The sequence below is a fragment of the Pavona decussata genome, unplaced genomic scaffold (genome assembly GCF_977016875.1).
Source record: "Pavona decussata unplaced genomic scaffold, jaPavDecu1.1 SCAFFOLD_386, whole genome shotgun sequence".
Lineage (NCBI taxonomy): Eukaryota > Metazoa > Cnidaria > Anthozoa > Scleractinia > Agariciidae > Pavona > Pavona decussata.
Window position 1 is genome coordinate 1,450,001 of NW_028145758.1, and position 16,953 is coordinate 1,466,953.

A 16,953-nucleotide genomic window follows, 5' to 3' on the forward strand; every position below is an offset into this window, starting at 1 on the left:
TGTGCCCTACGCTGTGTCTTAAGGACGGTGCCTACTATTACCGAAGTATTTTTGTCCGGTTTATGACTATGCGAGAAAAGCAGACCTTAGCAAGGGCTATGGAAATCCAAAAAGGAAATTGGGGGTAACCACACATTTTTCAGAGATAATTAAGCAACAATTCTTCTAAAAAACAGTAAAGTACAAAGCAACGTAAGGCGTTTTTTTTTTTTTTTTTCCAAATTGAAGCTCTATTATCTCTGAAAAGTGCATGGTTACCCCCTGTTTTCTTTTTGGATACCAGAAGCACTTGCTAAGTTCTGCTTTTCCCGAATAGTTTTAAATCGCGCAAAAATATCCCTGTATTAATAGCCCCCACCCATAGGAAACCGAGTATTACTAGATACGCAGAACATATGCGCAGTAACAATAGTAGGCTTCGTCCTTAACATCTTGTATTTTGTTTGTAGTGGGACAGGGCTTTAGCAGTAGCTCCTGGCGTTTCAATGGATTACTGGCGAGAGCTAATGGAAAGGTAAAACACTTACGCTTGCGCTGTTTAATTCTTTTCGGCACAAATACCAGCGTCATTCTTATTTAGGACATTTGATATCATTGTTCTTATAGTCTGGAAACGTCATATCATTTGCTTCTCAGACACTGAATTTTATTTGCAAAACATTTTACAAACCCAGAATCTTGATTCAGTTTTCCTAGCTAGTGTCTTGTGTGGGTGAAGGCTGCGTGGTCGAGTGGTTAGATGGGCGTGGACTTGTGCTCCGGAGGTATTGAGTTTAAATCCGCTCTCTGACTACTAACTGGATTTGTTTCATGGTTTCACATTTTGTAAATACCCAACTGGTAAGCCTCCCTGTCAGTCGAGATTTTTAAAGATGTTAATGTTCAGTTTGCATTATTTCTTTCAGTTAGTGTCCCCAATTAGCACTGCAGTGCTAAACCAATTGACATTTAAATAAAGTTATTATTATTACTTGTTATTTTTAGATATTATTCGTAGATAGAATATCAACAACAGCGGTGCCTCAAAACTAGCACAACTAGCAAAGTCTCATGCAGATAGTATAATAGTTCTTTTCCGAGCGACTGCACGACGAAATATCAAAGTAACTAAGAATTGAGGGGAAATAACTAACACATAACAATGTTCCTGTTCTTTTTGGTAATTCTGAATCTCAGGTGCTCTCGGCGCCATAAACATACTTCTTGTAAAACAGACAGTTTTCAGAGATATCTGCTTAGCCTCTAGTTTGTGTTTTTCAGACGAGCCAGTCAGCTCATGAGAGAAGATGATGACGGGGCTGTCCCATATTGCGTTTCCTTAGGGGATGTGAACAAGGTATAGCTTAAATGAGAAACCGTATGAGTTTCTGCTATTATTCAGTGATGAATAAGTCAATGATCATCGCAGTTAAATACGCAACTTAAGTAGTTGCGAAAAGAAAGCCTGAAAAAAAAATGCAGGCTTTCTTTTCGCATCTGCTTAAGTTGCGTATCATTCACTTTTTCGTTCTTTCTCCCACAGTTCAAATGTATGAATTTTCGTATATTCACTTTCAATATTGACGGTTATTCCCCACGAGTGTCGCAAAGTTAAAATCCGCACGCACAATGGAATTCGTATTTTCATTAAAAACAAGCAAACAAACAAACGAAACACAAATCAAGTTGTTGTGTGGGTCCAAAATTGATTCCTTGCGACCTATCCCGCAAATTCAAACTGGTTTGAATTGATTTCTCGGAGACTTGTGCTCGCCTTTTTACAGAAAGTCGAGTTAAATTGTAGACATTTGTAGAAACTAAAAAGTTTACACCCTTTTAACTTTGATGGTTAATTATCTGGACAAATTTATTGAGATTCGGACAAAATTAAGGCAAATTGTCAGACGCTGTAATCTTCTGGTAACCGAGCTTCAGTAAAGCTAACATGGCCTCAATATAAGGTCTGGCTGTCACAAATATACGTCTTTTGATGTTCTTTTGCAGCTGGTTTCATTCTTCACGTCACGTGGTCAGCTTCGTGATGCGCTATTGGTTGCTCAGGTGGCGTGCGAAGGAGGCTTGTCATTACCACCCAAGAAGGAGAAGAAGCCACTTGACCTGAAGAAAAACGACATTTTACCTTCGCTGGTAAACCACATGACTGATGAGAACAAAGGGTGAGCGCTTACTGTCTGCATGGGTGGTATTCTTGTCCTTGGTCTCTTTGTTAGTGCCTGTTTATCCTTCTCCGTATTCATCGTCATCAGACCTCGGTTGTTCAAAGAGCGGATAACTCTATCCAGTGGATAAATCGCTATCCAGTGGATAAAATGTACTCCAACCAATACATTTTATCCGCTGGATAAAGTTGTCCGCTCTTTGAATAACCGGGGCCTGTACACTAAGCATACAACTGAAAACTGGTCATTGTGGTCCCCAAGTTAACCACGACCTTCAAAAACTCATTAATAATTCATAAACCCATTGACCTATCAAATGGTCGATAAAACATCACGTGCAGTGGTTTTAAAACCCGATAAAACCTCCTCCTTATTAGTATGCGGTGTTTAATGTTTTCTCGTATGCTTATTTCCAACGTTCACAAAGGCATCATTGTTATGAACTCTCTTGACACCCGTTTTTCCAGGAAAGTTTTTGAAGCCGTTCAAAAAACTCGCAGCCTGTGTTTTGTCGGGTCTAAACCACTGGTTTTAAATCCCGATAAAACACTGCTCCTCGTGTTTTAAACATTACATTGTCTCCAATGTTTTACTTTGTAGTCTTCTGCAGTCCACAAGCACAGCTTTAGCAGATTGGTATTTCTACAGTGGGCAGCCTGTGCTGGCTGCTTGTTGTCATTTGGCTGTTGGGGACGTTAAGGTTAGCAACGTATTCAAACTACATTGAGACAATGCTGTAGCAAGTTCAACAATAAACACAGCTTGTAGCAAAATCGCATTTTTATTTCTCCGAAACTCGTGTTATCGGTTTCTTTAACTGTCTAAAGGTTTTAATTAGTTGTGCATGACAACGATCAAAAATTTTCCGTTGGTTTTCTATTCGTAAGAAAATAAAGGATAAAACTAAACGGAAGAAATGCATCTCAGATCTAATATTTCGATTGTCACGACGCAAACCAAATGAAACGTTTGATATTTTGACTTTCTATCAAAGGCATCAGAGCAATACGCCATTTACACGAGTCAGGCAAAGTAGGAGACCTTTATACAATAGATTTAACACCTAATGAACAGTTCAACTGAAGGTCTGTCCAGATTGAGGCTGTCCGGAACAATACGGGTGAAATTAGCTCGCCATCGATCAAAACATCCTATTGTATGAAGAGGTGCTTATCACCAAATGCCATAAGCCCTCTTTAAACATTAAACACTGTGATGAAAGCCTCTAACGAACTACGACTCTTCTAAATTGTTGAATTGTTAATATTTTTGCGAATCCTGTGTAAATTATTTCATAGTCCTTACACACGTAATTGCAATAACGTTGTCATATATATAAAAAAATAAAATTAAAAGAAAAAGTGGAATAGGAATTAATTTGGCACGCGAATAAAATTCCTGCTTTTCTATAATTCTTCTTCTTCTTCTTCTTCTTCTTCTTCTTCTTCTTCTTCTTCTTCTTAAAGGACCAGTGTCGCCTTGAACAGCCAAAAAACGTATTTCAATCGACGGAATCGTCAAAATAATGGTTCAGTTTTGCTAATAATAACCCTACTAGAGCACACAAACTAGTAATAATTATGTTTGGCTGCTCATGGCTAGGATGGAAATGGATTGCAACTTGAAAAAATTGGCCAATTTTTTCAAGTTCATCTTGTGTATTGTAGAGAAGTCGCTAAAAACCTGATCACGGTTTGTTCTTCCTCGTTGAAATCCGTGAATGTTTTCTTCCTGCCACTCTAACAGCAATTTTATTTTAGAAAAAAAAAGTTCTTTGTCAAATATTTGAGCAGTTTTGAGCAAAATCGCCTTGACGGTGTCCCTTTAAAGGAGTCATGATGGCAAACGATCGCAAATCAGCTTTTCATACCTTTTAGAGTAATATGGAAACCAAAACTTCTGTGACACGGTGTATGATGAACTTGACACACGTCCATGTTGGAAATAAGTCGACTCCTTTTTCGGAACCACTGTTTCACCTGGAAAGGTTGCAATTGAATAAAGCCATTAGTGAGAAGAATTACGCTATGAGAAGTCCAAAACATGTTACAATACCAAAGTGAACGACTGCTTTGAGAGTTATTCAAATTTAAGGATGCAGTTTGTCTATGAATTCCTACTTGACTTAAGTTTCTTTTTTTCCTTTTCGCATGGAAACATTATTGCAATTAACTGTATCTTTTACTTTGCCTGAATTGTTTATTCTTGGTTTTCACCTGACGTCACCAAATTCTGGAATTCAAAATTGGGAGGCCTACAAAATTTTTACCTTCATTCAAGAAAAGATTACCTAAAAATATGTCTGTTCACAATTTCTTAGCTCGATGTTGTGCTTCCTTTTGAAAATAGAACAGTTTCAATTTCCGAGTTTTCATCGTGCGTGACATAACGAGGACGGCCGTGACAGAGCTTTTCCGTATCTTAAAAATGACTCTTCGGGTGATTTTCAGCCTTCTAAACAGTTTAAGTTTGAGGACAAATATTAATCTAAACATTCGAAAATTCACAAGGGCAAACAAACCTCTTTTCTGGCAAAAGTGAACTCCAGATGTTTTTTCGTATTTCCGGCCACCATGTTTGTGCCCCTCAGAGGGACACAAACATGGCGTCTCCATACCAAGCTCTATAAATTTATGTGGAACATTTTATCAAATAACTCGAGTACGGATAGCCGCACAGACCTGACACTTGGACAGATGCCTTATTTATTTATCCTCTATACCATGTCAATTTCTTGACTTCATTCATGGAATGCTTTCGATTTTTTTTTTTCAATGGCGTGACAGTGAAAACCGAGAATTGGTCTGATCGCATGGCTTTGCATGAAAGTCGAAATATAGTTTTTCATTTGGTTTACATTGTGATAAACTAAATTTAAAGAATGTGAAGATTTGAGATGCATTTCTCTTCTTCGGTATGGTTCTATCCGTCTATTTTTCCAAGCTTTCGTCTGGAAGAGGTTTTTTCCCCTAATTTTCTCAGCCAATGAGAATCCAGCAAGACACCACATGCACTGCGCGTGCGCAGCATGATGCGTTTCGCTGATTTGACTCTCTACCCCAAACCTAATTTGGTTTCTGATCGGTTAAGCAATACAAAAAGCAACAAAATGCTGTAACTTAATCAAAAACTTTATGATTACTCCATCCATTTCTTTTTCAACTATAAGTTTATTTACACCATTGAAAACGAGTTGCACCTAGGATGCAGAGACGAGAAAAAAATCTCCTTTAACTTTCTGTTCGCGTCTTAGTTAACCCTTTAACCCCTAGTATCAAAGAACAAATTCTCCTATCTTGTCCCCTTGCTTTTGTTATAAAAGTACCGTGAGAAGTTATGAAAATATCAAGAAAATTCATTTTGGGTGATCATATCCTTAATTCTCATGACCTCAGGGGTTGTATAAGCATTGATATTACAAGGAGAAATTTGATGCTGATCACTATTGGGGCTTAAACACACGAAAAGTTGTCTGTCGTATGCGAGCACAGTGGGTTTTATGTAAGCCGCGCTTGTAGCACTTTATCGATTGAATAGTATTCTTAAAACTAACGTACACTGACTGTTGTCTTTTCAGTTCGCTCTTTCCAAGCTCATTCGAGGCAATGAGCTCGAACTTGCTGTTAGCATAGGAATGGTAATAAAGGACAGCAGTCACATGTACCATCTGGCGGTAGAGCTGCTGGCAAGAAAAAGCGAACGATTGGGAAAATGGTGAGGACATATTTGAGACAGTTACTAGTATTTTCCTTCCTTCATAAATTAATTCATATTTTTAAATTTTCACGCCAATAGCGGATTCATTTTCAGTGGACATGCACGTTTTTCTAGTTGAAAATAAATAATAAACAAATAAGAAATAAATGAACACGTCGAAATAACAACCCCGAAGTTCAAAAATTACATGTTATGGCCGGAAATGATGGTGAATTGAAGCTCTGCACGCTGTCCATTTAGTGAGCTGATGAAGGCGGAGAGTTAAATTTATCATGATTTTGTTCAATGGACTTTTCCCGTGCATCTCGCCCACAATTTTTCCCGCGTTCGGCATCTGTTGCATGTTTTTCCGTGCTTGGTGCTGGTTTCATTTTATTTTTCGGACCTAATACCGGCGGTTGCATCGTTTCCGGCATTCTTCAGCGGCTGGAACCATTAGCATGTTTTTGCACTTGGCAACGGTTGAGTGATTTCCCGCGCTTGGCACCGGTAGCCACCGATGGCAAATTTTCCCGCGCGTTTGGCACTGGTTGCATGTTTTCCCAAGCATGCTGCATCATCTTCCGTGCTTGCCACGACTAACTGAGTTCTGATTTTTGTCACTTGGGATCACAGTACCTCGCTCTGTAACTTTTCTTGACATTTGTTTGGTTTTAGGGACACTTGTATTGCGCTACTGAAGACATTGCCCGCCAGTGAAAGCTACCTGGTCAAGTCATGTGCAAGGTGTCAGGGAACAGTCACAGAAGTGAATGAATTGCACGAAAAGGTAACTTATCCAATCTCTCTACAAACTGTAGTTTTATCTTTAAAAAGTCACCGAAACAGGAATAACATTCTTAAGTACGGTGCCTATTAATACCGTAGTATTTTTGTGCGGTTTATTACTATGCGGGAAAAGCAGATCTTAGCAAGGCCTATTGGAATCCAAAAAGAAAATTGGGGGTAACCACGCATTTTTCAGAGATAATTAAACATTAGTATCTCTAAAAAACGCCAAAATATAAAGCAATGTATGGGATTTTTTCCTAAATTGAAGCCTAATTAGCTCTGAAAAATGCATGGTTACCCCCAAATTTCTTTTGAGATACCAAAACCATTTGGTAAGTTCTGCTTTCTCCGTATAGTTTTAAACCGCGCAAAAATATTCCTGTATCAGTAGGCACCACCCATAGGAAAACCGACTATCTCGCGATGCGCAGAACGTATGCGCAGTAACAATAGTAGGAACCGTCCTCATCTTTGAGAAGTCACTCCTTCGTTTTTAAGGTATTTTGTCCTCAGACTCAACAGTAAGACCCACTTTAATTTGTGCCGATAATAGCAACACCGTCGGAAAGTAATGCCCAACAGCATTCGTTTTATTGGTCACACGTTAGGAAATAGTCCGACTGCCCGTGTCCTGGTCTGCCGGAGGTAATTTTCCTTTCTGTTTCTTTTGTTTTCACTTATATCAGGCAGGTTTACCAAGCGTGGAGGAATGTTTGCAGAAAGCAGAGCAGTTTTGTGAGGAGAGTAAATTCCTGGACGCCATGAAGTACTATTTGCTCTCCTCCTCACCTGAGTTGGCGCTCGATATTGGGCTGAATCTTGTGCGAGGTAGGACTTTTTGAACTCAAATTCTTCCTTTGTTTTGGCAAAATAAAATAACAGAACGATTTCCAATTGAATGTCCTAAAACCCCGCCGTTAGAGCGATTACAATTACACCTTTGCCTTTCGTTTTACTTCACTGCGCTCTTTGATTGGTTGATAAAACTCGCGCCACTTTATCAACCAATGAGAAACAAAACCAAAACCAATTGTGACTTGCTCGCACGCGTTTTCCACCGGCTACATTTATTTTCTTCGAATTCTGATTGGTTCATTGTGTTGTTTACGTCTGTTGTGATTGGTGTTGGTCATATGATACTGAATTGAAAACGTAATAACTGCGGCGATGGTCATTCACTGATTTATTCAATATGGTGATGGTGTTGTCTTGTTTTAGATGCCATGAGTAAGCCTTATTGGGTGTTAGATGATGTGCTGAATGTGGTGCAGCTAATGTCATGTATCAGGACAGACAGACTGCAGCAAAGCAGGATATCCAAGTGAGATCTTTGTACCATTTCTTTTAAGCTGTCCCTGACTAAAGAGCTTGTACAAAGCCTGGGTCGTAATATTCAATGTTGGTTGTTGTCAGACGAGTCTCTCTCGGAGCCGTTCTGTGTCTCGTCACGCAACGCTCCTCCAAGGAGCGTTGCGTGACAAGACACAGAACGGCTGCGAAGGAGACTAGTTGCCAGAGTAGTCTTCTACGCATCTGTTATTAGGATCACGCACCTGGTGAGAAACGTTGCGTGACTTCCCTAATAACGGCTGCGTTGGTACCAGAGTAGCCTCCCTTTGGCTCGTCACGCAATCTTTCCTCGATTGCGTGACGAGCCAAAAAAGCATCTGCGAGGGATGCTAGTGCCAGAGAACAAGTTGGCGTTTTGAAGTATTTTCAGGGGACCATAAGCTGGAGTATGCCTCTCTGCGCATGACAATTCTAGCTAGTGAAATTTTGTTTTGGTTAGTTGTCACTAGCCACTGGGTTGCCCTGTTTATGATCATATTCACGTGCGGTGATACCTTACTTTTTTGTGTAGACAAAGACAAGAGCTGCTAGCGTTGAGTGCGTACGTTGGAGCACTTTTGGCGATAAGGAGAAAGTATGATCCAATCGTCCATCCTCTCTTCAAACACGCTAGGTGAGAGTAAGCGTTTGATTCCGTTCAGATACGGTGGCATTCTTCTCTCGGTGTAGTTATTGAGACTCTCCCCCATGTCGCATACTTCACCATTTTGTCAAATGGGGATATCTCTCTCAGTGGTAAAATGTGGCCACTCGTCATACGTGTGCTATCAGTAGTTACCCATTCTCGTGCCTCTTGCCCTTTGCGCATGCCCCGTGCCTTGCGTGCAAAGAACCACTCTCGTTCCGAGAGGCTGCGTTCCTTTTGGTCAGCACCAAGGAAGCAAGACTGTGTGGCCTCCGCTGGCCTAAAACGTGCGCGGGCTTTGGGGACGAGATTGGTGAAGAATGTGCCTGAGTTATACGTTATAAACGTCGCGGTCAAATAACGTGCATGCGCTGTAAGAAAATTATATATTCATTAGAGCCTGTTTTGTAATCTTTGTTTAATGATAGAAGGAAAAAAATCTTAAGATCTTACAGTTAGAGAACAGCGACACAAGATTATAGCCCATCTCCGAAAAGCACAATACATTACATTTCAATCCTATAATCCTTTTATAACAACAACAACAAATTAGAGCCCGTGGCCGTGCAGTGTTCTGGAGCAGTAAGTCGCGCTAGCAGCAAGCAATTCTTCATTTCATTCGTCAAGCAAAGAATGAACGGCCAGAATCTCTCACGCGTTTTTCGCATCAGTAAGATGAATTTGACATTCCAGTAATGGCATTTAAGTGGAACACACTTTACCCTCACTTAAATACACGGTAGCCTAATTTCTGAAAGTTTTTTTTTATATTATTATTCCAGGCAGTTGTTTCATGCGGACAAAATGGAGTTGATGGTCACAGCATCGCAAATAGAAACCGAATCTGAAGCGTGGCTCGCTTTCACTCGACCTCTTAAGTGAGTACTTCGTGTTAGATCCGCACCAAATAGTTCCGGTTTAAAATTTCGTGTTGTTATCGACATTTGCTCATTGATCTTTGCTCTGTCTCGTTTCCAGTCCCTCTGTTACTCCTACTCCGGAACAAAAGGCCGTTTGGGACTCGTTGCTAAAGAGAGTTGGTACGTAGCTACTCTTTCTTCTATTGCGGGCTAGTGCATTCTTGCCTTACCTTCGTGAAAATGTGCTTTAATAAATTGAATTGAATTGAATTGAATTGTTGTCCCAAGTAGAAGTTCGTTTCCCAACTGATCAATGCCCCGATTCTCTAGATCCTGATATTGTTGATTCAAATACTTTCATCCAAGTCGAAGTACCCATTTCAAATTTTTAGCAGCATAAATTGATTGCATGTTTCGCCATAATTTTAACTCAGTTATTCCTAATATAGCTCTAAGAGACCTAATAACTCATAAGCCCTAACTTTCGTTTTTGTCTCCTCGCCGCCATTGAAACATTTTAATGACGATTATTATGACGAATTCTGGCTACGGTCGGCTCTTTTATATTTTTATTTGTTTAATTTGTTTATGTTTGGGTGTGTGAAGTGAAATGAAACAATTTTGGTTTGTTTGTCAACTTTGTGCTCTTGTTTTGCTATTCCTCTTTGTGAAATGTTATATATTTTTGTTTTCTTTACTCTCTCCTTAGCGTCAATTTCTGTCATTTTTCAATTCAATGATTTAATTAGTTTACTGTGTTTTTGTACCAGTGTATTTTCTTGAACCGTTCTAGAGTCAGTAAAGTGTTAAATTTTATGCTCTTGTGCGCTGAAAGATGAAGCTGTGATCTGTTTTTACTTACTGTTTGTTCGTTTGGTTGTTTGTTTTCAGGAACGGAGTCGTCAATATACGTGACAGGTGTTGCCATGGTGACGGGATCTCTCCTGCCAAGTCACTCGGATGTACAGCTGTCCTGTCTCACAGGAGAACGAATCAAGGTAACAGAGACTGATGTGATCAGCTCGGACATAAGTAACTATTGTTTGGTTTTATCAACAGAGTTAATAAGGTAATTTGGCTACCTTAAGGCGGGGGTAAACCTGAAAGCCGTTTTCACGCCGCTTAAAATCGGTCTAATGGAAATATCTCGTTCGTGTTTCAAACAATACAAAAACAATGTTTTGTAAATTTTTTTGATGATTTTTAGGTATATTTGGGAAGAAATAGTTTTTCTCAAAAGAGTAATAAAATTTGGAGAAATAAGAAATAGTTAAGATTTGGTGTATAGTTTAAACATTAGAATTTGAAGTTTAAAATTGATATATGGACACCCAAACAGTCCCCTACGAACCTGGTGTGCTCTTGGGTTGGGGGCAACTGTCTGTTGGTGTTCCAAAAATAATTTTCTTTCTTTTATCCCTTCTTTAAACCTCTTAAAATTCCATTCAAATTCACGTATATCCCCACCTTAAAGACGGTGCCACTGTGCACACATTCTGCCCATCTCGAGATACTCGGGTTTCCTATTGGTGTTACCTACTGATGCAGGGATATATTTGCGCGGTTTAAAACTATGCGGAGAAAGCAGAACTTAGCAAGTGCTTTTGCTATCAAGAAAGAAAACTGGAGGTAAGATGCATTTTTCAGAGATAATAAAGTTTCAATTTGGAAAAAAACGCCATACATTGCTTTGTATTTTACTGTTTTTAAGAATAAATGTTGCTTAATTATCTCTTAAAAGTGCATGGTTACCCCCAAATTTTCATTTTTGATTTTAATAGTCCTCGCTAAGATCTGCTTTCCCCGCATAGTCATAAACCACGCAAAAATACTTCTTTATTAGTAGGCACCGTCCATAAAGGGATTCAAATGCTGACGTTCGAGCGTTAGCCTTTTCGGCAAAGCGAATCCAAATCTCAAATCTCTTTACCAAACGTTCGCTTCTACACCCCTACAGACGCTGCATCTATGGGACATAAAGACTGAATACAAAACAAATTCGGTGTGTTTAGAGTTATAAGCGATTTGTTTGCTATCTTGGAGCTGTTTTGATGTATTTTGCCCCAGTGTTACGGGCTTTACGTCCGCTAATTTAACTGTTTCTTGTCTTTCAGGGCCAGGCGTTTTTCTTGAATGACGGGCGCTCCGTGATGTCGTTAAACAATGCATTGATGTGGGCCAGGGTGAATGCCTTTTCTCTGGTAGGAAATGGTGTACGTCTGGAGCCGTTCTAGGAAAGGATAGCAAATGTTACTAGAGTCGTGTCACGGCAGCTCTGTCACGAAACCTGTGACGTTAAGTGTCATGGCGAGTGTCACGGCATTTGTCCCTGCCCCTAGCCTGAGGAAACTACATCATACTGAACTACGCGTTTACTAAACTATACACGAAGAAGAAGGAAAGAGGATTTTTGCCAAGCCTCTCAGCTGGGCGCCATCACGCACTTTTCCAGACAAAAGCACATGGAACTACGTAACATGAGGTGTCCGGTGCAGTGATAAACTATGATTAACTTCTTTTACTCAGTTCTCCTAAGAAATGTTAGGTAGGCAAGAGAATGAATACACCCCATGTCTCAGGGGAAAGTCTTGTTTGAATGCGAAATTCTCCCATGGAGGATTATTCGAGATTTACTTTTAGCAGTAAGGAGAGTTTTAAAGCTGGCCTTTTTAAAAGAAGAGGGCGTCCGTTTTGTGCCGTTGTGTGCAGATGACGGAGGTAATCGGACATGCAACTCTTCCAAGTCTGCCTTTTTTGTAAACTGCATAGGCCATTTTGACCCAACAAAACACTGAAAAATGAACATCAAGTAGCTCCGTTAATGAATTAATGTAAATTTGCACAATCGGGAGTATAATTTGAGAGGGTCAAAGACATAGGGAATTTCACATAGGTAGGTAGGTTTATTTATTTTTGTGTTCGTCAAGTGGGTTGTCGCAAGTCGACTTAACACAGATGAATTTTTTGAACACTAGCATAGATGTATTTAATGGACATAGTTGTTGCTGGCTCTACAAAGTGATTTGTCGAGGAGCATTCTCCTCCTGATGTAGGTAGTATAAAATTTGTCCCCTTACAAGCCTGTGCGTTAGAAAATGAAATTCTGAAAAGTATTGATATTTTTCCTTGTTTCGTGTAAGCAATTTTTGATGGCTCACCAGTGACAGAGCTTGAACTTCGTTTAATGTCCAAAAAAAAAAAACCTAGAACTAGGTGCAGGCGTGTTTTCTTCAAAACAATCGAAAAATATTTTGGACCCGATAAACCGTTTTGGGAGCACCATGTCCGTTAAACAGAAATTCCATTTTTTACTGAATATATGTAAAATGTGAAACGTCGATTTCTTTGCATGATAAGGAAACACATTGGGTTAGTTTAAAAACTACCACAAATCAATAGAAAATAATTTGAAAAGTAATTTTCGGGACAGAAAACTCTTCGTGTTTTGAGAAACGGATCCCGGTGACCCGGATTGACAATGTTTCCAAAAATAGAAAGGAAGTCCATCCCTCGCAGTTTCGGTTTTGTCAGGAGCGAGTCAGGTGGCTGTTTTTTGACAAAACGTGGGGGGCCTGGGTACATCCTTGGCCTCTAGATTCTACTACTGATCACTGACGTCACCACATTTTATTTGCATTGCATAACTAAAGCATTATTGTTGTAGGCGATTTTACTGGCCTGCGTGGGACGCGCGTGGACGGGTGAGTGGAGCGAGCGCGAACCGCGCGTCGCGTTTGCCAAGAAATCCCGTCACTGCATAACCAATCGGCGCTTACCACGCAGGCGATCATTCTATTTATACTGGCAACAAAGTTTGATACCTCACTGAATTGTGTTCTTATTTCTTGACAAGTAAAATTTTCTCGAAAAGCTATTACGTTTTTTTTTGGGAGGGGGAGGGGGGGCTTGCTTTCTTTCCTTGTTTTGTTGTACATTTAAAACTAAAAAGTTAGTTTTTAGACAACCTTTAGAGTATTAAACGCACACATTAAGTCGAATTTTCATTTATGTAATATGGAGAGTATGGCTTTCTAAATAAAAACCACTGAGCAGTACTTTTCTGTGGCCTGCTGTGTATTATGGCGTGCAAAGCGGGTATATGTTCTGTGGATAAAATTCGAAAGTGTGGCCATTCAAATCAGAGCTCGGAGATTTTTTAAGCAACACCTAACGTTTCCCTGTTGTTGTTAATTATGGAGTCATGCTGTACAAAAGGTCTTTTATTTTTAATTTGTACTGTTTGGGTTCTACCTTTTGTGTTGTCTTCAATGTTCATTCTGGATGGTTCTAGAAACTCGGGTTTGCTATGGGCGGCGCCTACTGATACGGGGATATATTTTGCGCGGTTTAAATAACTATGTGAGAAAAGCAGATCTTAGGAAAGGCTATTGAAATACGAAAAGAAAATTGGAGGTAACCACGCAGTTTTCAGAGATAATCGAGGTTCAATTTGCAAAAAGCGCAAAACATTTGTGTGTTTTACAGCTTTTTAGAATTTAAAATACACCGCTACTCCCAATTTCCTTTTGGATTCCAACAGCCCATACTAAGATCTGCTTTTCCTGCATAGTCATAAACTGCGCACAATTACTTTTGTATTAGAGGGCACCATCCCTTAAACTGTCTTGAGAGGTTTTTAGAAGTACTTTCCATTGATGCTGTTCGTGTGGTGTTGTTTGAACTCTGAACCTAACGTTTATACTGAAGGGCCCTGTTGAGCAATACTTTTTGCTCTGTCTGAAAAAAAGTTGGTCTTTTTTATGAGAACAAAACATTACAGGGGCGTTAAGTTATGCGAACAGCTCACTCAATCATGAATACCTTTGTGTTCGCATCATTGACAAAGTACAATGACATTTGTAAATATAAAATGAAGTGAAAAGATTCACTACCGTAATTGCTTCCGTGACTTTAGAAATTTTTTGCATAAACACAATTTACCTAACGACCTCAGTATTCGGATTTCAAATATCGGTCTTTCTATTTAATTCCTACACGTACGCATTCACATTGTAAGCTTTGAAAGGTGAACATTCGCTCTCAGTAATTTCTCGTTAAAAGATTATTGAAATACATAAAGTGATCCCACGTATGTAATCTCTCCAGAAGTTGCTGGCTAGTTATTTAGTTGTTTTGGAAACCATGACCTCGCGTTTGTATCTCTCCATATATCTAAGATGTGTTGATCTCTTCGTTACAAGGGTTATCTTTTCAAGGTAATTTCTAGCAATATACCGAGTACATGCAGTGATGAATTGGTTTTAATTATAGCGCTATATATATGCCGGACAAAACTATATCGAGACAAAGCGAAGTGAGTCGCCTCCTTTCAAGTGAGTGAATATTAAGCGGCCTGGGGCATTCTGATTATATCCAATTTTTACCGTCGTTTCGATCCGTTTGCTGAAATTATCTCGTTAACATTTCCTGTAATCTAAAAATGCCGACACAATTTAATTCACAGATCGATATGAGATTGATATAATTTTTATTTTTGGTGATTCAGTTTTGGAAGTTTGAGATGAACGTGAAGAAAATTAAAGGGTGGGATTTGTAGCGCGGTGGACATCAACACAGTCTACTGCTGGAAAACCAAAGTGCTTGGGCCTATTGTCGTGGCAAACTTTTTCATTTCTTTCCAATTAAAATCTCTAATTAAAAACTCATGCACTCAAACTGCTCCTTAAACATCTTTGACTAATTCGAACTCTTCTCTATAAATCCTTATGCCGCAATTGACACTCTTTCCAGGGAATAATATTTACATCATCCGTTGAAAAATGGAAATCGTTTACTATGAAAACATTGAAACGGCTTTGTGTTTGTGCGAAATTGAGTATATTGTGCTGTTCCAACTGGTGTCGTTACCCATACTCCGACTAAAATGAAGCGCGCCAGAGATGTTTGAAAATCCACTGTATCGGATAAAGATCTTTACATAACGGTAACACAGTAGGATATTTGATACGCGGACACAAAAGTTTGAACTGATCACGTTGTACAGTAAAGGTAGATGTCGTAGATTGCATTGCCGCCACGTTGGTGGACAAAACAAAAAAAAAAATGTGTTCACATAGTTTGTTCACATACAATCATCCAATTATAAACACTACCCTGCCTTGCCATCACGCGCACTTTAGAACTACTTTGAACAGCATTATAGGGAGTACCTCAGGAGTACTTCATTCACACTTTAAGATTATAACAGCAGACAGCGCGACAGCCGGCAGCCCCGCCTCAGGAAAGCAGTGCTTAACACAGCTTTCACTCAGTTTGAATGCTCACATTTGAGAATTTCATCCATAGACTCGAAAGTTAGAGACACCTTGCATAGCACGATAAACAGCACCACAAGAAAGTACTGCTCATGCTCATTAGTTTTCAATTTAAATGGTCACACTTGATGATTTCATCCAGATACTCAAAAGGTAGAGCCACCGTGCACAGCACAATGAACCACAGAAACGTTTTGTTAATTTTATTGTTTGTTTCTTGGTATACTTACATTATACTTGAGGGCCTAATCAGCACCGGTCACTGAGTTCCGAGATTAAATTACTTGACTACTTATTCTATGATCGGCTTCAGTTCACATAATCCGACTAATCACCTTTTCACTGAAGCAGAATCAACAGTCACACTTAACTTCAACGATGCTCAGCGGCTTATGAATGACAGCTGCTACTTAGGATTTCATCCACAGACTCAACAGTTACAACAACCTTGCACAGCTTAAGGAACAGCAGGAACACAGGAAAGTAACCTTCACTTGAATGATCAACATTTAGGATTTTATGCAGACTCACAAATTAAAGCTTGCACCACCTTGACCGTATTGTAAGCAAGATCTTCCGGTAAGAACACTACTCAAACGTTGTCATGTGATACATTCATTAACAGATGCATGTTTCAACTCTAGTCCTGAAGAAGACCAGTGGTACTACAGTCGACTCCCGATAACTCGAACCCTCGCTAACTCGAACCAATTTTCCTTTCCTTTCAGGTCATTTTCTAGATAATTTTACCCTCGATTCGAACTCCCAATAACTCGAACCTTTTACAAGTTCCCTTGAAGGTTCGAGTTATCGGGAGTCGACTGTAGTTGAAATATTGGCCCAAACAAATTTCCCTTTGCCGTAGTGTCAGCCCTGCAATCGGTTTGGTTTATTTACACATAAAGTGACGTCTGGCACGTGCATTTCTACTACAAGAGATCAGGCAACGAAACGTATTCAGAACAGTCTATTTGTGCCTCGTGTGGTCCCCTGCATTTAAAAGTTCCGTTTCTATTATTACTGAAGCCTCATAACAGTTAACTCCCCCTGCCCCGCCCCAGACCATTGGTACGTGATACACTTGTGATCACTTGTATAAGTGCTACAATTATACCGAATTCAATGAAATGTTTGTCAATAGATCATAATTGCTGCTAATGGAAGAAGAGTCGCGTGACTGAGCTACAAGTGGATTC

General features: G+C 39.6%; 1 protein-coding gene and 1 long non-coding RNA gene across 3 annotated transcripts in view; one reads left to right on the forward strand and one right to left on the reverse strand.

Moving 5' to 3' along the window:
• LOC146451553 (uncharacterized) overlaps positions 1-22 on the reverse strand; it is a 943-nt gene extending 921 nt beyond the window's left edge. The window contains exon 1 of the long non-coding RNA XR_014860018.1: positions 1-22. This exon is cut by the window's left edge and continues 94 nt beyond it. This is a non-coding gene — a long non-coding RNA (uncharacterized LOC146451553).
• Positions 1-12,151, forward strand: part of LOC146451552 (WD repeat-containing protein 17-like) — a 32,953-nt gene extending 20,802 nt beyond the window's left edge. Inside the window, exons 18-30 of one of the 2 annotated variants that reach the window (XM_085099013.1) lie at positions 450-514; positions 1,261-1,336; positions 1,984-2,156; positions 2,760-2,859; positions 5,737-5,873; positions 6,534-6,645; positions 7,334-7,475; positions 7,866-7,968; positions 8,509-8,610; positions 9,405-9,500; positions 9,601-9,662; positions 10,374-10,480; positions 11,597-12,151. In XM_085099013.1, the coding sequence (XP_084955139.1) occupies positions 450-514; positions 1,261-1,336; positions 1,984-2,156; positions 2,760-2,859; positions 5,737-5,873; positions 6,534-6,645; positions 7,334-7,475; positions 7,866-7,968; positions 8,509-8,610; positions 9,405-9,500; positions 9,601-9,662; positions 10,374-10,480; positions 11,597-11,716 (1,395 nt within the window). In that variant the 3' untranslated portion in view covers positions 11,717-12,151. Of the gene's footprint in view, positions 1-449; positions 515-1,260; positions 1,337-1,983; positions 2,157-2,759; positions 2,860-5,736; positions 5,874-6,533; positions 6,720-7,100; positions 7,138-7,333; positions 7,476-7,865; positions 7,969-8,508; positions 8,611-9,404; positions 9,501-9,600; positions 9,663-10,373; positions 10,481-11,596 lie in introns of those variants that run through there. The other variant, XM_085099014.1, reaches the window with a different exon arrangement.
• The last annotated feature ends 4,802 nt before the right edge of the window (positions 12,152-16,953 follow it).